The sequence below is a fragment of the Diaphorina citri genome, unplaced genomic scaffold, assembly GCF_000475195.1.
Source record: "Diaphorina citri unplaced genomic scaffold, Diaci psyllid genome assembly version 1.1 scaffold330, whole genome shotgun sequence".
NCBI lineage: Eukaryota > Metazoa > Arthropoda > Insecta > Hemiptera > Psyllidae > Diaphorina > Diaphorina citri.
The window spans coordinates 135,062-156,519 of record NW_007377765.1 but is presented as its reverse complement, the minus strand read 5'-3'; the positions used below and the strand labels follow the sequence as shown (position 1 = coordinate 156,519).

Here is a 21,458-nt window from a genome sequence, read left to right as displayed (position 1 = left end):
TACAATCTGTTAGGTCTGTAGGCACTATCACATGTTTTACAATGGAGTAGTATTTCTTCAACGTCATTTGACATTAGTAGTCCACAATGCTGACAGCTGTGACCGAATCCGTTTTCTGTAAGGACATGGAAATAATCATATTTGTTAATATATTTTTATTAATACAGTCTACGGAAAAAATATATTTTTTTGAAAAATATCTTTCATGTAGGAGCTCGTCTCATAGCGTAGGCTAGTATAATGTACATTTAATTTTCAAAAATGGCATTGTATCTAATATCATTTTTATTTATTATTGTTAAGATTTTAACTATTTTGTATTTCATTCTCATCAAACGGGAAATGTATGACTTATGTAGTACTGAAAGTCAATATGTACTAATGGTAAAAATAGAGAATTAAAATCCATTCACAGGAAATTGTAGCAAAATTTCTCTTTTTTCCATCCAGGTGTTCAGCTGTAGTGAAAAGAATGCAAAATGCATAAAAGGAAGTGGATATCAGACTTGAACAAAGAGTTAACTTCATCTCGGTCTCGGTTCACAACGTGAGAATATTTCATCTATAGCAAAATGAATAATGATCTTTATGATTTTACTGAGGTATTTGTACTTTTTTGAACCTTCGAATGAAAGTTGCTTTTTTTACACATGTCTGATTTTTATGTGCACATCAAGATTTCCTTTTGTTATAGAACTGAAATCACAAAAAGAACATTTATATGGTTTCTCGCCGGTGTGTCTACGTATATGTCGTGTTATATTGGTCCTTTCAAAAGTACGGTAATCACATGTATAGCAAACATATTTATAAGAGTAGTCAAGACGCAACATTTTTATACATGATCTGCTATGATCCAGAAGTACTTTTACATTATTACTTATTGATGTTTGGCAATGTTTGCAAAACACTTCTTCTGGAAAGAGAAGTAAATACTTGAAGTTATTAAAGATCGGAAATTAAATAATAATAATAATAATAATAATAATAATAATAATAATAATAATAATAATAATAATAATAATAATAATAATAATAATAATAATAATAATAATAATAATAATAATAATAATAATAATAATAATAATAATAATAATAATAATAATAATAATAATAATAATAATAATAATAATAATAATAATAATAATAATAATAATAATAATAATAATAATAATAATAATAATAATAATAATAATAATAATAATAATAATAATAATAATAATAATAATAATAATAATAATAATAATAATAATAATAATAATAATAATAATAATAATAATAATAATAATAATAATAATAATAATAATAATAATAATAATAATAATAATAATAATAATAATAATAATAAAGAAGAAAAAGTAAATTGAACTGAAGCAGCCTTTCTTTTGATTTCGTGGTCAAAAGAATCTTACTGCGCGTTATCAGAATGAAAAATAAGTGATTTTTTGACCGACGTTTCAACTCTCGAAAACTTCTTTAATACATTTATTTTCAGTGCGTTCATCGTCGTCATATTCATATTGGACACATGTTTCTTCATGTTGAATAGATGTGTCGTCGTGTTTTACATGGTATTCTTCGATATCTTCCGAATGATCATCTGTCAACTCTTGGCTAGATGGGGAAGTTACTCTCATAGTTGAAATGTTTGATCCCTTGACTATGAGAACTCCATATTTCCCAGGCTTTTTTGTGCTGGAACGAAAAGAATCGTAACTATGCTGATCTTTCAAATGTCTCCTTAAATTATCTCGTCTTGAAAATTTAAGAGAACAAAAGCCACACTCATATGGCTTATCTTTAGTATGTTTCCTTAGATGCCTCTTCATAGATTCGTTTTGTCTACAATGATATGGACAAACCATACACACATATCGGTAAGAGTCATTTTCTCGAAAAGCACCTTTACAGTTTTTTGTGTGCTGCAGCAAGATTTTCAAATCGTTATACAGTGGATCTCTACAAAATGTGCAATATATGCGGGTGCTTTCTGAAAGAATAGATAATGGAGTAATTAATAATAATAATAATAATAAAAAAAGAGAGTAAAAATTGTCAAATTACCAAAAATATAATTTCTATATAAAAATAATTTAAATTATGTATCAAGTTTAATAAAGAATACCTTGTTTATCCTGCCCAAAAAGGCCTGGAAAATCAAATATAAATAATCAAACATATTATGTATAGGTAATAATTGTAATTTGTTGCAATCATGGGCGTACGAGAGGCACGTTGTCTCGTCATATCTACCTTTGTCGTATCACTCCTCGTAGATTCGATATTATTAATAAGCAAGTTAAACATAAGAGTTCCCAATGGATCACTGAAGTTAAGCGTAGTTAGTGTCCTGATGAGTGACCATCTGGGCAATCACATGTTGGCTTTAAATAAATACCTTAACAATTAATTATACAGTGATGTTGTATCCATTAAAAAATATCTAATAATATAAACAAGAAGAAAAAGATAATTTCTTAATTTTAATATTAAAATATTGTTTATTCGTATTATTTTTATAGAATTGTTTTGACTTAATATCAGAACATTTAAGTCGTATTTTATTATTCGCATAAAGGTAAGATCCTTTGTTTTTTTCTCTTTGGGCGTAATAGCGCGACCACATTTCAAATTCGGAACGATGACGCTTAAGCAGTCAGAGTTCCCTCTATCAAACTCATCATATTTCTTTTTTAAGTCTCCCCTTCGGCCATTAAAAAAAGTTACAATGTTTAACCTTAGTATGCGTTTGAACACTATCCTTTCGCGAAAAGCGAGCTTCACAGAAGAAACATTTGAAAGGTTTCTCTCCCGTATGCTTTCTTATGTGTTTCCTCATATTGTCATTGTAATAGGTATGATAATTACAATAGAGACACACATATTTGTGTTGAAAAGCATTAGGACGTACTATTCCTTTACATGATTTTGTATGTCGTAGCAAATTGTCCATTGTATTTTGTAACGACTCGTTACAATGGCGACAAGAAACATCTAAAAACAAGCAAGTTTCTTCAACATTAGTATCTTTTTTTTACTATTACCTATCCGTCGTGTTCTGGAATAAAAAGTCCGTATTATTGTCAATTCTCTGTCTTATCTTATTATAATATTTTTTCAAGTTCTTTTACAACGAATTGTTCTTTTATCCTTGGTTGTTTTACTATCACATCAAATATATTCGAACAAGGTATATTCTATTCTGAACTATTCTTCGGGAAAATGGCCCCCTTTTTTGGATTCTCTGAAATCAAGGTTTGGATAAGGGACTTATAGCGACTGTCAAAGTTCCGAGTAATTTTAGATTACATTTTTTAAATTTCCTTTTAACGTATTATGTATATGGAATGTAAAAGACAAATTTTATAGGTAGGTACATAATATAACGGAATTATATGTATATTTGAATTTAATAGGATAACTAACGGGTATGTTTGATTCTAATGTGGGTTTGTAATGAAACATTTTGGGTGAAGCACTGAAAACAAAAATTACATTTAAAAGGTTTCTCTCCAGTATGTCTACGAATATGTCTTCTCATATCAATAGACCTAGGTGAATGATAATCACAAACAAGACAGGTAAAATTGAACTGTATATTTGGTCTAGGAACGTAGGAACATCTTTTTGCATGTTGAACTAAAGATTCTTCGTGGGATTGTAATTTAAGGATTGAATATCTGCACTGAATTTTCTCTGAAAGAATACAGAGAGGATCGATAGGTAGATACATAAACACACATAACAAAGATACACTCAAAATGAAGTTAAAACAAATTAAAAAACTCCATACATAGCAAAATGTTTCATGGTTGATTAAGTCAGTCACCTAAATGTTTAATCTTTAAATGATTATTGATTGAAGACATATGTGCACTCTTAAAATTACAGAAGTAACATGTATACGGTTTTTCACCAGAATGCTTTCTAAGATGTCTTCTCATATCTATTGATTGAATAGTGTGGTAATTACAAACTATACACGAAAATTTGTAAGTAGCGTCGGTTCTAGGAATATAGATACAAACCTTACAATGTTCGAGTAAGTCATTCTCATTGGATTTAGTAAAGTATTTCATACAATACTTGCATTTAATAAGGTCTGAAATGGTGTGATATACGAGTAATTATTAGAAATTTTGTCATTTAGTTCTTTCAGACTATACAATACTAGCCAAACTTGTAGAAAAGGCATGGCCGAACTTGTAGAAAATAATAAAAAATACGGTCGCGCTGCGCGCCCCCTATTAGCTGCATGGTTATCAAACTAAAAACATAAACGAAACTCAAAATGTTGGTCGAGAACGGAACATTTCTCTCCCGCAGTCTTTGCACTCTGTGTATTTCTTATGGAGATTTTAGCGATCAAAAATTGATCATATCTCAGGATCGGTTTAGATTTTCGCAAAATCCTTCCTTATTGCACACCTAGACCATAAAAGGAATATTCCTACCAAATTTCAGCTTTCTAGGTGTTGTGGTTCTAGAGATAGAGCGATCAGTGTGTGAACTATGAAATGTGAAATGTGAATGAGTGAATGGATCTCGTTCTTATAATATAAGATATCATCCCGAGGCATGGCCAACCTTGTGGAAAAGGCATGGCCGAACTTGTAGTCATCAAACTAAAAACATAAACGAAACTCAAATATAAGCGAGCGAGGAAAAGTTTTCTCTCCCGCAGTCTCTGCACTCCGTGTATTTCTTATGGTGATTTTAGCGATCAAAAATTGATCATATCTCAGGATCGCTTTAGATTTTCGCAAAATCCTTTCTTATTGCACACCCAGACCATAAATGGTTGTCAAACTAAAAACATAAACGAAACTCAAATATTAGGCGAGTGAGGAAAAGTTTTCTCTCCCGCAGTCTCTGCAGCTGCACTCTGTGTATTTATGGTGATTTTAGCGATCAAAAATTGATCATATCTCAGGATCGGTTTAGATTTTCGCAAAATCCTTTCTTATTGCACACCTAGACCATAAAAGGAATATTCCTACCAAATTTCAGCTTTCTAGGTGTTGTGGTTCTAGAGATAGAGCGATCAGTGTGTGAAATGTGAAATGTGAATGAGTGAATGGATCTCGTTCTTATAATATAAGATTGGTTCGTAATGCATATATTCCATCAAAGGAATAAGTTTGTATTAACTTATTTGTTGGTACACACACTTGGTAAAACAATTCAAACACTAAAAATGATTTTGGGTAAGTAAAAACACTTGGCTTTATGTTTTTCGTAAATATACGTAAAATATAAAGCCAAGTGTTTTTACTCACCCAAAATCATTTTTAGTGTCCATATAATCCGTTAAACATTGTGTTTTAAACAATTTTACTCGACGTTCTATGCACTATTTCAGGGGGAAGGGAGTGGGAGTTATGTAGGTATCCCTAGACATGTCTTAATTTGATTTGATTTTTTTTTTCATGCGTGAAGAAAAGCTCAGAACTTTGAAGGAAAGAACAATCACTTTAGAAAACAATCGAATTTCACTGGAACTGCTATAGGGTTTAGATCGTATGTCGTATGGTATAGCTCTGGCAATAGATTGACAAAATGTATCAAATGAAATAGCCACCAATAATATGATCGACGTGATATTCAAATTCAAAAAGTGAATAGAATGATAACTGATAACTTCAAGGAGGAGAGCTACAAGACTAAGTAAGTTTAGAAAAGTTACCGCAGTAAAAATAAAAAAAAACGGCAGAAAATTCACGTAAGATATGGAAAAAAATGGATTTTTTTAGAAATCAGCTATGCTTAATCAATATATGTTGAGTGATCACATTTTTCCGAGAAGATGTATATGAACAGTACTGACATTTAAATGGTTTTACCCCGGTATGGATACGTAAATGTTTTCTCATATCTGCTGCATGGATGGTATGGTAGTCACATACAAGGCAAGTATACCTGAAAGACAAATTGGGTCTGGTGACATTGACACAATTTCTGCAGTGCTGTAATAAGGCTTCTTCATCGAATTTTTTTATACGACCAAAACAGTCTTTACAAGTAATAATCTCTGAAATAATTAGAATGAAATTAAACATGTGTTACTGGACAATGTATACAAAATGAATGTGATTTTATGAGCTTCTATTTATTATAATTTGGAAAAATAATTCCGGGCTTGGACTTATGGTTCGTGGTTGAAATTACTTTTTAATCCTTCCTACTATGTATACTTATCTGGAATTAGAATTAATAAAAGAACAAAACGAAATAGGTCTACTAACTACTAATGTTTAGAAAGTCCACTAGTTCCATCTGAACTAAAAACTAATATTTGTCATTGTAAATAAAGCAAACACATAGAAAAAGGTGGGAATCAGACTAGACCCATTCAATAAATTTGTTTAATAAATAACAGGTTTAAAAAGGCGTTTTTTCTTTCTCTAAGCACTAAGTTTTTTAAAAAAACTTGGACTGTACTTACTTATGGTTACAGTTGAAAAAGAAAGTAAAAATTGGAGCTACCTAATAGAGATGTGGATGAGGAGAAAATCGATGAAGACGAGGTCGATGGAAAAAAGTGGATGAACATAATAAAACTCAAACTTGAACGCTATATCATTTAACACAAATACTTTGTCAACAACATATTTGAATTTGACAGGACAGCGATAGAAAAGAAAACCAGGGTAAGACCACGAAAACAATATTTCCAGGAGTGTTCATGTACTACAAACTACAAGTCATTCAAATAATAATGATGATGGATGACGATGATGGTGAAAACAATTATAAATAATAAATTATTTGTAAATATAAATTACTCTAAGATTCTGGATTATTTTGATCTAAATAAAGGAAGCTAATCACATCAAGATAGTTGTCTTTGGGTAGTTTTATCATAGAAGACAAGTCAGCGTTATGCTTAAGTTGCAGGTGTCTTTTCATGTGATCCTTCCTCGCTGCTTTATGACTACAAATGGTACACTTAAATGGTTTTTCCCCCGTATGTCGTTTTAGATGATTGTAGAGCGCTGATTGTTGCGAGCAGCGATACTCGCAATGTGGACAATGGAATGCTTTCTCTCCAGTATGTCTTCGAATGTGTCGCCGCATATGATCAGAATTTCCCGTATGATAAGAACATTTCTGATAAAGGCAGACATATTTGAAACTAACATCTGGGCGCGATAAATTTTTACATGTTTTGCAATGTTCCAATAACTCTTTGGAGTTTGACTCTAGACGAACCTCACAATATTGACAAATAACTGTAAAGTAAAAAAGGAATAAACACAATGTATATCATCGGTGGACAAATTATGAATTTAAAAGATCCATTAGACATAAAAAGCACATACATGCATGTATAAAATAAATATAAAAAAAGACAAAAAAGAAAAAAAAAATACAGGATTTTTGAAAACAAAAGTAGATAACTAAGTATCTACAGAATTTATTTTTACATAGATACATAGGTATTTCAAACAAGTTAAAAATTAAAACGATTCAAATATATTTACATACTAGTGGTTGACCCGTCCTTTGTACGGGACCACCACACACATGCACCACACCCATTACACACACCACACATACACACTCACCACACACACACCCATTACACACACACCCACCACACACACACACACTCACTCACCACACACACACATTACACACACACACACCCATTACACACACACACCACACACACATATTTACCGCACATACACACCCACCACACACACAACACCCATCCACCACACACACCCAACCAACCACTACACACACACCCACACCCACACACATACAGACAGAAATTTTTTTACTGTAATTTTTGGAATCGGGGATGCATAAGCCACATATTTACCGCACATACACACCCACCACACACACAACACCCATCCACCACACACACCCAACCAACCACTACACACACACCCACACACATACAGACAGAAATTTTTTTACTGTGATTTTTGGAATCGGGGATGCATAAGGAGTAAGAATAACTAAAAATTTCACGATTCTAAGTACAGACAAATCTACAATTTTATTTATCTAATACTAGCTGAATGGCCAAACTTATGGTGAAGATTTTAGCGATCAAAATTTGATCATATCTCAGGATCGGTTTAGATTTTCGCAAAATCCTTTTTAATTGCACACCTAGACCATAAAAGGAATATTCCTACCAAATTTCAGCTTTCTAAGTGTTGTGGTTCAGGAGATAGAGCGATCAGTGTGTGAATGTGAAATGTGAATGAGTGAATGGATCTTGATTTTATAATATAAAAATTGAACTGTATATTTGGTCTAGGAACGTAGGAACATCTTTTTGCATGTTGAACTAAAGATTCTTCGTGGGATTGTAATTTAAGGAAACAATAAACCATGCAGCTAATAGGGGGCGCGCAGCGCGACCGTATTTTTTATTATTTTCTACAAGTTCGGCCATGCCTTTTCTACAAGTTTGGCTAGTATTGTATAGTCTGAAAGAACTAAATGACAAAATTTCTAATAATTACTCGTATATCACACCATTTCAGACCTTATTAAATGCAAGTATTGTATGAAATACTTTACTAAATCCAATGAGAATGACTTACTCGAACATTGTAAGGTTTGTATCTATATTCCTAGAACCGACGCTACTTACAAATTTTCGTGTATAGTTTGTAATTACCACACTATTCAATCAATAGATATGAGAAGACATCTTAGAAAGCATTCTGGTGAAAAACCGTATACATGTTACTTCTGTAATTTTAAGAGTGCACATATGTCTTCAATCAATAATCATTTAAAGATTAAACATTTAGGTGACTGACTTAATCAACCATGAAACATTTTGCTATGTATGGAGTTTTTTAATTTGTTTTAACTTCATTTTGCTGTCTGTAAACAAAATATCTCGAGAACGGTAAGAGCTAGAGACTTGAAATTTGGTTTGTAGCTGTCAAATGTGACAAGGATGCGACAAAAAACTTTTGGTTAAGACCGGTGCAACGGTTGGCGTCATTATACCGCTTTTTGGCGGTTTTCGGTGTTATTTAACAATATCTTGGGAACGGTATAAGCTAGAGACTTGAAATTTGGTATGTAGTTAACAAATTTGACAAGGATGCAACACAAAAGATGTTTGGTTGAGATGGTTTCTGCGCTTGGCGGTATTTTGACCGCTTTTGGACAGATTTTGACCGATTTTGGCGGTTTTCAGCTATAGCGACAAAACTCTTTATGCCTGGCCAAACCGCTCATCCGATTGCTATGAAACTTTGTCAACTTATTGCTTGCACTCCCGTGAAGGTTATAAGCTATTTTTCAGTTCGTTTTTGTTAAGCTACGCCGAGCACGGTGGGTAAAAGGCAAATTCTTTAGAAAAAATTCACGTTTTTGACATAAATGACCTCAGATCTTGAAATTTATCGCGACGACCTATGAAGTCAAAGCGAGAAAGTTAACACTTCAGCCGTTAATTTAAGACCGGTTTCAGAAAATTCGACCGATTCAAAATGGCGGCACATTGAAAACAAGTCTGAAATGGCATATTACTCCGGTAGTTTGTGTGTGTTTGTTCGAACTTTATGCCTGGCCAAACCGCTCATCCGATTGCTATAAAACTTTGTGAACTTATTGCTTGCACTCCGGTGAAGGTTATAGGCAACTTTCCGGTTCGTTTTTGTTAAGCTACGCCGAGCAAGACCACTAAATGGATGAGTGACATGAACGGCCATGCCTTAAGGATTTACTAGCAGAAATCCGGAGCGAAGCGACGGGTTTCGGCTAGTAGATTATAAAACTTGAAGTGTTGTCATAGAGCGATAGAGATAGAGCGATCAGTGTGTGAAATGTGAAATGTGAATGAGTGAATGGATCTCATTTCAGCTTTCTAGGTGTTGTGGTTCTCGAGATAGAGCGATCAGTGTGTGAAATGTGAATGAGTGAATGGATCTTGTTCTTATAATATAAGATTGGTTCGTAATGCATATATTCCATCAAAGGAATAAGTTTGTATTAACTTATTTGTTGGTACACACACTTGGTAAAACAATTCAAACACTAAAAATGATTTTGGGTAAGTAAAAACACTTGGCTTTATGTTTTTCGTAAATATACGTAAAATATAAAGCCAAGTGTTTTTACTCACCCAAAATCATTTTTAGTGTCCATATAATCCGTTAAACATTGTGTTTTAAACAATTTTACTCGACGTTCTATGCACTATTTCAGGGGGAAGGGAGTGGGAGTTATGTAGGTATCCCTAGACATGTCTTAATTTGATTTGATTGCCTTAAGGATTTACTAGCAGAAATCCGGAGCGAAGCGACGGGTTTCGGCTAGTAGATTATAAAACTTGAAGTGTTGTCTTTTTTTTTAGTTTTTCCTACGAGACTCATAAATAAACTTTGGTTTTTTATCTTTAGAGTGACACTTGGGATGTTTCGTTTTAAGATGTGTAGTTAATATAGTACCGATGGCACATTTGAAATCACATAAAGCACAACTAAATGGTTTTTCTCCCGTATGTCTTCGCATATGCTCTCTAAGTCTAGATTTCTGTATAGCAGCATAATTACAAAAATCACACTTGTATGGTCGATATTTTGAATGCATATTAAGATGTACCTTCATATGATATCCATTGTATGAATGATATGTGCACACATTACAGTGAAATTTATACCGCTCATTTTGTCTTGGCATTTCAGTACAAGTTTTACAATGTTCAATGATTTCTGTAGTTATTTGATTTTTACAATAGATACAGTAATCGTTTCTTAAATCCTTGTCGTCAGTTAAACTCGAATCATTTCTTTTCCGTACATTCCGTGCAGATTTTCTTCTGTTCAAGGTAGATAATGGATCTTTCTCAACATTCAAAGTTTCATCATTTTCTTTAGCAAGTTCATTTTCAGCCGTAAGACATGAATCATTGATTTTGTTTTCAATCTCGTTTTTAATGATAGGAGGTGTTTCATTGTCAATAGATGCTTTCTGTTCTATCTCATTCCCTACTAAGAATAATTGTACAACTTCATTATTTTCTCCAGTCACAACAAATATAGAACCTGAAAATATAAGATTACAACATTGTAGAGTTCCATGCCTCGGCTGCAATTGAAATCGAGTACTTCAATGAGGTTAAAGAAATAAAGTGATTCCAAATACATAATTATGAATAGAATATTCTTATTTTTATTTAAGACTTTAAAACAGGAAACGCCCTGTATTTCTAAATTTCCGTTATTTTAAAAAGAGAAAAATGTCCTTCGATCCAGTAAGTAGGATTAAGTTCGGCCATGTACAATTTTAATATGAATTTTGAGACTATAATTTCTAGAAGTACTATGTGGACAGTAAGGACAATGAAAAGGTTTTTCTCCAGTGTGTCTTCGTATATGGGTTTTCATACTTTGTCTGTCAAAAGAATTATATTCACAAGAGTAACACATGAACTTATGAGATACGGTCGGTCTCATTACTTGTGTACACGTTTTACAATGAAATAAAATTTTGTCCATTTCTTTCTCTATCTTCTCCTTACAGAATTGGCATACAATATCGGAGATATCTGTAAAATGTAAAAAATTGGGAATAAATGAAATGAAAACTTTTACTGGTTTACTGTAAAGGTTATTGATATCGGAGATATCTGTAAAATGTAAAAAATTGGGAATAAATGAAATGAAAACTTTTACTGGTTTACTGTAAAGGTTATTGAAAAAAAAAGGAGTTTTAATTGTGTTAAGCAAGAGTGCTTGTCACAAATGTCATTCCTCATTTAAAATAGGCGCCTCATTAAATATTATGACTTGAATTGGGTTTCAAAGTCAAGGTACATCACTGAGGTTGGTTGTAAAAGTTAGTATGTATCACAAAGAGTAAATTATGACTTCCCAGCTTTTATATTCAAGATGTCCAGTCTTCAGAATATACCCTGCGCGTGTCAATAAAATCATTATTATTATTATTATCATTGGAGAGATATGTAGCTTATGTATTTATTATAAGCACAATTTGAACTTTATTCTGACGAGAAGAGCCTATGAAAGGATTTAAATCTCACTACATTTTACTTAAGGATTTAAATCTGATGAACCTTCCGACACGGAGACTGCAACCAACGTATCAGAACAATGGTGGAGTTTGAGATGGGATTTTAAAGAATGATTTCGTGAAAATTGTACATTACAAATAAGACATTTATACGGTTTTTCTCCTAGATGACTTCGAATATGTCTTCTCATTCTACTACAATCATACGCATGATAATTGCAACCATAACACAAATATTTGAAAGATACATCTGGTCTATCCATATGTTCACATGTTTTACAATGAATGACCAAATCTTCAGTATCATTGACTAGTTTTTCGTTACATTTTTGGCATATTATTACTTCTGTAAATACACAAATAATATATTATTATTTTGCATTTTATTGTAAAAATTATTATATATTATTATTATAGGTACAGTGTGTCCCAAGAACAACACTGTACAAAGCTTCAAGGTTTAAGAATACCCAGAAAACTTCAACTATTCGGATTTTCATGATTTTTATTTTGTTCATACTATGTCTCATATGAAAACCATCAGCAATGTTCTTTAAAATGTGCTCTGTCTACTATACAGCCAAAGTTTTCCACCGATTCGCGACCTACAGGTACAAACGATGATGTAAAGTTGCACAAAAAGTGTTTGAAATATTTACAGGAACCAAACTATGTCTGAGTGTAAAGGTAGAAACACACTACCCTTACGTTACGTGAGCTCATGTGATGTCATGCCCAGTCTCACCTCATGTGATATCATGCGTCGAAGCACACTGGTATCACGCCCAATCATCAGTTGTATGTTGACGGGCTCTGAACCGTGTAGCTACTCACCAGAGGAATCAATCAAAGATCAAAACTCGCGCCGAGATGTGGTTTCATTTATTTTATTTGCAAAAATATTTATTTATTACACTCTAGTCTCTAAGCAACAAGGCCATGTGTGACGCCGAGATGTGATTTTCCAGATATTGTATCACGTGATATTACGCGTGCGCCCCGGGCGTTTGAAACACAGAACAAAGTTTCTTAAAAATTAATGAATTGGACTGAAGTGTTAGCTCTAGCTAGGGTAATTGCTTTGGGCTGACATTTGGTTTTGGCTTCAAAAAGTTAGAGGGGATGCCCTTCGCACTAAACCTTTGCTATTTGTTTAGCAAAAGGGAAATTTCAGGCTGGTATCCTCGCTGTTTAAAGTCCCCCAGCCAGACTAAGCTGGTCTACTCCTTGTTTAAAGTTAAAGTCCCTTAGTCAGACTAATAATAATGTGTAATTAATAATAGAACTCATCATTACAACAAGTTTTTTTTATATTAAATTAGAACAAAAAGATAATTATATAAAAATAAAATATGTATGTATATTTTAATCACAAAAAAATAAAATTGTTCATCAACATTGAAATTAATAATAATATATCTATGCTTTGCATTTAGAATATGTACTATCATATTTTGATTATAACAATGTTATTACTTTCTAAATTCCCTGATTAAAACAATAATAAATAATTAACAATAAACACATTAACAAGATAATCATTGAAGGAAAGTAATGAAATACATTAATTACTTTCCTTCCTATTGGATAAGGAAATTGAAAAGAAGAAGAAGAAGAAGAAGAAGAAGAAGAAGAAGAAGAAGAAGAAGAAGAAGAAGAAGAAAAAAGTAGACCACAATGTAGGTACTTGGTAAGGTCCAATTAATTAATTCATTCATTAATTGGATTTGCGATTGGAACCTGTGCATAATCATGAAAACTTTCACCAGACAAATAGGTAGTAGGTACTAGGTACCCTTATTGTCATTTCAATCCTAACCTTGGCGTAAAATCTTGTAAACGGTAATTTATTTCGGTTTTTCCTATCATGTATTACATCATTAATATTACTAAGTTTTTTTTCTTCTTCTTTTTCTCGGTATTCCAAATTTTCAATATGGCACTATGGACTAATAAAACTTGAATCTAATTGAGCATGTTTGACTTTCATATGGGAGTTTATATTTGATGACTGTGTGCTTTTGAAATCACAAAAATTACATTTATATGGTTTCTCACCTGTGTGTATTCTGGTATGCGTATAAAGGTGTTCCTTTCTCGTACAAATGTAGTCACAATAAACACACTTGTAAGGCTTTTCTCCTGTATGCTTCCTAATATGGACTCGCATTCTACCACACAAATATGTGTGATAGTTGCAAGAGTAACACACATATCTAAATGTTACGTCGGTTTAAAGTCCCCCAGCCAGACTAAGCTGGTCTACTCCTTGTTTAAAGTTAAAGTCCCTTAGTCAGACTAATAATAATGTGTAATTAATAATAGAACTCATCATTTAAACAAGTTTTTTTTATATTAAATTATAACAAAAAGATAATTATATAAAAATAAAATATGTATGTATATTTTAATCACAAAAAAATAAAATTGTTCATCAACATTGAAATTAATAATAATATATCTATGCTTTGCATTTAGAATATGTACTATCATATTTTGATTATAACAATGTTATTACTTTCTAAATTCCCTGATTAAAACAATAATAAATAATTAACAATAAACACATTAACAAGATAATCATTGAAGGAAAGTAATGAAATACATTAATTACTTTCCTTCCTATTGGATAAGGAAATTGAAAAGAAGAAGAAGAAGAAGAAGAAGAAGAAGAAGAAGAAGAAGAAGAAGAAGAAGAAGAAGAAAAAAGTAGACCACAATGTAGGTACTTGGTAAGGTCCAATTAATTAATTCATTCATTAATTGGATTTGCGATTGGAACCTGTGCATAATCATGAAAACTTTCACCAGACAAATAGGTAGTAGGTACTAGGTACCCTTATTGTCATTTCAATCCTAACCTTGGCGTAAAATCTTGTAAACGGTAATTTATTTCGGTTTTTCCTATCATGTATTACATCATTAATATTACTAAGTTTTTTTTCTTCTTCTTTTTCTCGGTATTCCAAATTTTCAATATGGCACTATGGACTAATAAAACTTGAATCTAATTGAGCATGTTTGACTTTCATATGGGAGTTTATATTTGATGACTGTGTGCTTTTGAAATCACAAAAATTACATTTATATGGTTTCTCACCTGTGTGTATTCTGGTATGCGTATAAAGGTGTTCCTTTCTCGTACAAATGTAGTCACAATAAACACACTTGTAAGGCTTTTCTCCTGTATGCTTCCTAATATGGACTCGCATTCTACCACACAAATATGTGTGATAGTTGCAAGAGTAACACACATATCTAAATGTTACGTCGGCTCTTGGCATGAATTCACATAATTTACAATGCATCAAGATTTCTTCGGAGTTAAAACAAAGAGGGATGTTACAATATTGGCAAATGGGCAACAGAACTGGAATGATAGACAAATTACATTTTATTAAATAGTTCAATTTGATTTTGGTTCTACTTCTAGTTAAAATGTGATACACTGAAGAAACTTTTTTGGCACATAATTTACAATGCATCAAGATTTCTTCGGAGTTAAAACAAAGAGGGATGTTACAATATTGGCAAATGGGCAACAGAACTGGAATATAGACAAATTACATTTTATTAAATAGTTCAATTTGATTTTGGTTCTACTTCTAGTTTAAATGTGATACACTTAAGAAACTTTTTTGGTGTATTTGAAGAGATTTTTTTTTTTTAAATTATTAACTAGAAAAAAAAAATAAGAAGTAAAATAGATTTAAGATATAGTATGTATTATAGTAATTTAACGATACAATATCAATAACAATTAATAATTCAGACATTTAATTAAAAAAAAACATTGTTTCAATTAAAAAAAAAAATAGAATAGATACATATTGCTAGTCTGGCTTCCTGTAATATAGACGCGTTGATTAAAAGAATAAAATTGGAAAATGGGGGAAAAAAGGGTACTTTTTTTCATACAATTTAGCATAGTTGCATCAGAAGCAGCCGAGCTAGAGTTAAGGCACAAAATATTATCCGATTATCTCAATCACAAGGTACTAGACTTATAAAATTACGGGGTTAACAAAGGTTGCACAAATGCACACATGACCTACATGCAGCGGGTGTATAGTATACACTGTACACAAATAAGTAAAATATTACCTATATTGTTTATTGTCATTTGTGCCCCCTTGGTATCTCACCCCCTTATACATATGTAAAGCTTTCCTCGTAGAAATGTTATGTAAATACATACCTAGAGTAGGTCCCTACACATCTAAAATTTGACAGAGTATTAAGAAAAAAATAAAGCTCTTGAATACCAGTAAAGGCTCTGGTTTCACAGTAAGGACTCAAGGAATGAATGCACGATGAATATTATTATTATTACTTTGTTACAAGGTGTAGAAAATACGACCTGAGAATTGAAGCCATTTTCGAATCTAAATATGACCATTTTCTGGATTAGTGCGAAATTGTCTCTTCTTTTACATTTAGCCAAGTTGAAAATAGGAGAAGGGAGTCGATGAACTCAAATAATGGTGAGAATGTTTTCAGGGAGTTTTTTTTTCAGCAGGCCGGACGAAAAATCTGGTAATGTAGGGGAAAAAAAGGTTTTAGGCTAATTTTCTGGTATCTTTTTATAGGCTGACATGTTTTGCGATAATTAGGAACTTCGGTCTTGAGTAATATGCATTACTTCTTTTTATCACCCGCATAATTGAGGGGACAAAAAATAAAAGGGTTTACTTTTAAAAAAAAAAAAAAAAAAAAAAAAAACCTTCAAACAATAATATTACAAGTCAAATTCTGTACAAAATAAATACCTTAGTAAACAATAACAACAATTTTCACATTGGAATTAACGTATCATCAAAAAGTACCTAACTAATACTACTAAAATATAGTATAAGGCCACGTTTTATCCACTACCTATGTTCGTAGAATCTTTTTCTTAATAATTAAAATAATAATAATAACAACATATTTATAAGGTTTCTGGTTTCTTTAGTCAAAATCTTCCAGTGCCCAAAGCCTGTTCCTTCTACTATGGTTGAATACATTTAATTTCTCCTTAAGTTAACTTGTACGGACTTCTCGCACATTGAAAGCGTAGTCGCGCGACTAGGTTGCCACCAGTGTGTTAATAAATGCAATAACAACATTCGAAGTTATCTCAAATACTTTTTTTTTTGTAGCGCTTACAAGGCAGACGCACTACCAACTAAGCTAACTAGGCTGGCGGTTAACCTCTTCCATTAAACAATCTGCTTGCTTGATTTCAAACTTTTTAACCAATTAGATTGTCTAATCCAAGAGTTGAACTTTAAACCAAGTTTAAAATCAGATTATGGTCCCGGCCATTATAATCTTGAAATCCGCCCCGGGCGGGAATCGAACCCGCGGCCTAGCGCTTACAAGGCAGACGCACTACCAACTAAGCTAACTAGGCTGGCTCAAATACTTAAATACACTATTTAGTTCGTAAAGCACAGTTTGACGCCATAGAAACTTTTAATTGTGGTTATGCAATATTTCTAATGGTGGATTTCACCAATGACTTAATGAGAGATTTCACTAAAGGGAGAATTTTCAATGATCATCCGAAAAGAAGTTTTTAATGATCTAAACATAAAATCCGCCCCGGGCGGGAATCGAACCCGCGGCCTAGCGCTTACAAGGCAGACGCACTACCAACCAAGCTAACTAGGCTGGCAAGAATATTCAAATACGAGTATTAACCTTCCTAAGTTTATGGAAATCTTATGAACCCACACCTTCGGGTTCCCTGGTACACTATCATACCGTGACCTTGGACTTAAACCTCGGAGGATGTAGTTTTGAATGATAACTTGGAGCTTGGTATTTAAAGCTACCTAACATACTGTACCGGGTGCAGAAAAAAGAGGAAAATACATTAGAGTATTAGAGGGCACGGTTGATCCAGTGATATAGTGGTAAAGCGCTTGCCTACAATGCAGAACTTGCCCGGGTTTGATTCCCAGAGTAAGCAAAAATAATTCTTGTGATTGCAAATTTTCCAATGGGCTACTGGCGTTCTCGTATTGACCAAACACCTGAATGGCCCATTCAGAATGGGAGATGAGGGGTATTGTGTTTTTTCTCGTCCATCTGATGAGGGACATAGGTCCTACGGAATGGACATGCTACGACACAGACCATACGAATCTAATGTAGCAGCTCTTTCAACGAAATAAAAACGGCCATGAAAGCCTTAAAAAAAAATCGGGCCGTAACTCTGTCGGTCAATGGTTCACCCTGTTGTATGACACATCACCATCCCACTCAGTACAGACCTTATGACTTCATTCAATCTCAGTGTCGCAGGATTGGAGGGACACTTCACATGAGAACCTACCCCGCATTGCGGCGCGGGGGGGCCCGGGCATTTAGGGGCCACTAAATTTACACAGTACGTAAATAATGCATATTTACAGAAATATCTTCAATATGGCCTCATATTGCTCATAATTTGGAGCATCCATGGGCTAGATTGCTTCACCACCCGTTACGGCCCATTTGTTGCACGCTTCTGTGGCGCCTTGCATTTCGTAAGAGGGAGGTACTTTTTGTGAGGGCGAGTGGAAAGGGACAAAGGGAGAAATGTATTTCGTTTTTTCTTCTTTTCTTTCAACATGTGCCTTGCCTTCTTTTCTTTTAGAAAGTCAAAGCCTCAATGTAGGGTGTGAGAGAGAGAAAAAAAAGAGGAGGTAAAGAAGCAAGAAAAAGTTTTAAAAAATAATAAAAATAAATAACAGAAAACATTGCAATAAGACGTAGTGTTGACGAAATAAAATATTGTTTTGTTTTCGTGTTTTAAAATTCATGTTATGTACTCCCTACCCTACATGAAAATAATAATATAATTGTGTAGTGTAGTTAGGTCACAAGCATGTAAGTTTCTTATAATTACTTTCTATTATTTATAATAGGTACCTATCGTATTTTTGCATCATCTATTTTGTGCTCTTAGGAATTAATTAGGTAATTATATTTCACGTTGGTACAAATGTATCATCTACTCGTATCTTGAAATACATATTTCGTAATTTCAAGTTGCTCGAAATATTTCGAAAAATGTGGGTTAACATCAAAATGAAACTAGACGAAAGGTCATTGACCTCGACAGAGGTTACTTGGTTAATTAATAATTAGATTTAATCACTTTCAATTACATATAGGTACATATTTTTTGTTACCCTTTTTGCTGTACAGAAGACATCGATCAAAGAGCACCAAACCGAAATTTCTCTTTTCATGACCTGATAAAAAATAATATGTAGGTAATATAAAAATAGAGTCTTCTCATTTTTTTTTATTTATTTATTTTAAGAGGTTTGATAGAGGGAACTGCAAAAACTAAGGTCCTATCGTCCCGAAATCAAAGAGAGAAGGAAGATAGGATAGGAGAAAGCCAGCCGTTCCGAGAACGATCCGTCCAGGATATTTGTGTCCAATTTTACGTCAAGAGTGTCATTACTTGAGCCTTTAAGAGCAGTACCCGATATTTATCTTCCTTAGAGTTAACCAGTTAAGTGATACATCTCAAACAATTCGCTAATCGTTATCTTTCAAATTTGTGGTATCTGATCGTCTGATCCCGAATTTGTTTCATTTTATGAGCTGGGCAGGTTCACATATGAATTGAATGATGATGATGACGCCAGTCAGAACTTGAGATCAGAGCGGCAACACCCAAAACTCTGAATGGCAAAACCAGCCAATCTATGTAATTGCAGCCCTTTCGTTACACCTGGGAAAGAACATTGATGCCCTTTGGAAAAGTGTTTTGATTGATAGAGAGGACTGTAACTGCTTAGGTCTTATTGTCCCGAAAAAGAAGGACAGGTAGGTATAGGAATTATAGGATAGGAGAGAGCCATCCGTTCCAAGAACGAACCTTATCTGTTGAGGACAAAATTCGCTCCGGTCGGGAACTGAACTTTTAAAGGTAATAACTCCTTATTCCAAACTTTTTTTTAAACGTTATTTACAGAGGGAAACTATAACAATCAGAGTCCTTGTCCCTCCAAACTTCTTATTCTCAAGTAAATTCCCAAGTAATTTAGGACTTTCAGGTCCATTATTTTATGGTGAGCCATTTATTATGAGAGTACATACACCAAACTGACCCAATATAAGAATCGAGGTGTCATAAAAAATCTACCGGATGCGGGAATGAAAGTGTCGAAGCCATAATCTAGGTCAGCCCAGCTAAATAAGGAATCATAAACTCTGTGCAGCAAATACTCTATGCTTTATATACTATGGGTCTATGGCTTTGAATATTATGACGAAGACTCTGAATCTATGGCAGAGATGCATGATGTCATATGAAGGCTAGCCTGTATGGAGTCAGTGCCTCTCAAATCAATGGAAGTCCAGCTCTGATGCTTTGGCTTTGGACTAGATTAATAAAGGCGAAAAACTTAGGCCAACAACTCATTATCAGATAGACTTGACAGGTACAACTGATAAGGTCCGCCTGTCAGGTCTACCTGATAGTGTGTGTGGTATTAAGTAGACCTGACAGGCGGTCTTGATCAGGTGTAGGTACCTGTCAGGTCTATCTGATAGTGAGTGGCTGGCCTTAGCCGTTTTGGATGTTCGATTGACATACTTAAGTGCATTCTGAAGAGGACAACGCGACAGGACGTAGGGCGAAATCTCAAGGCATAAACACGAATAAAATCTCCAACAGACATACGAGTAAACCACAGTTTGAGAATAGACCCTCCAAGTGTCTTAAGTACTCTGCAATTATAGGCATACAACACCACAGAAGGTCTTCACTCTTCATACGACACGAGAACTTGTTTGTTTGACAGGGGTATAACGTAACTACATAGGTAACTGCTGAGGTTTTTAGTGACGGGGATTTCACCCTTCGTTCGGCGACAAGCTACCCGCCCACATTAACCTTACCCAGCCTGAATGGGGCCGGGAATAGCCAGCACCCATTCAGATACCAACCACGGGCAACGTTGTTTTTCTCGAGTGATCTTTTGGCTATTGGGAAATGGGAACTGTCGCCGTTGGTGAAAGCTTTCCTCGTAGAAATGTTATGTAAATACATACCTAGAGTAGGTCCCTACACATCTAAAATTTGACAGAGTATTAAGCAAAATTGTAAGTACATAGGTATTCCTAATCCATTGTAATTCCTATACAGGACAGAAAAAACTGTTTGTAAAAGGTACTGAAAAGGGGCTTATACCTGCCACTCACGCTCAGACTAGTTAAGTTGTCTCAGACGGTCTGACAGTCCCAGGTCTCGAGCCTTTTCCGCCACTCAAAATCCGACTATCGGTCAGATGGTCTGACGAGCGTTAATGGCGGTCTGACGAGCGTTAATGGCGGTCAAAGTCGTGTGGATTGGAAGATTGGAACACATCTCATGCCTTCAGGCACACTTCATTTGTCAAAATTTTAGGTTTACCTTGCCCTTGGGATCAATTTAAGAAACACTGAGC

At 33.7% G+C, this 21,458-nt stretch overlaps 2 protein-coding genes across 2 annotated transcripts; both read right to left on the bottom strand.

The window, feature by feature from the left end:
- Nucleotides 1-1,415: 1,415 nt before the first annotated feature.
- Nucleotides 1,416-2,038, bottom strand: LOC113466775 (zinc finger protein Pegasus-like). The gene has a single exon (XM_026822461.1). It carries the CDS (start codon nt 1,863-1,865, stop codon nt 1,458-1,460), a length of 408 nt encoding a protein of 135 aa, XP_026678262.1. The 5' UTR covers nt 1,866-2,038; the 3' UTR covers nt 1,416-1,457.
- A 3,333-nt stretch (nt 2,039-5,371) lies between these two features.
- Nucleotides 5,372-15,396, bottom strand: LOC108252193 (zinc finger protein 64-like). The gene is made up of 4 exons (XM_026822448.1): nt 15,286-15,396; nt 14,080-14,243; nt 10,342-11,033; nt 5,372-7,257 (listed from the first exon to the last, which is right to left on the bottom strand). The coding sequence occupies exons 1-4, from the start codon at nt 15,327-15,329 to the stop codon at nt 6,787-6,789; spliced, it is 1,371 nt and encodes a 456-aa protein (XP_026678249.1). The 5' UTR covers nt 15,330-15,396; the 3' UTR covers nt 5,372-6,786.
- Between the last annotated feature and the right edge of the window lie 6,062 nt (nt 15,397-21,458).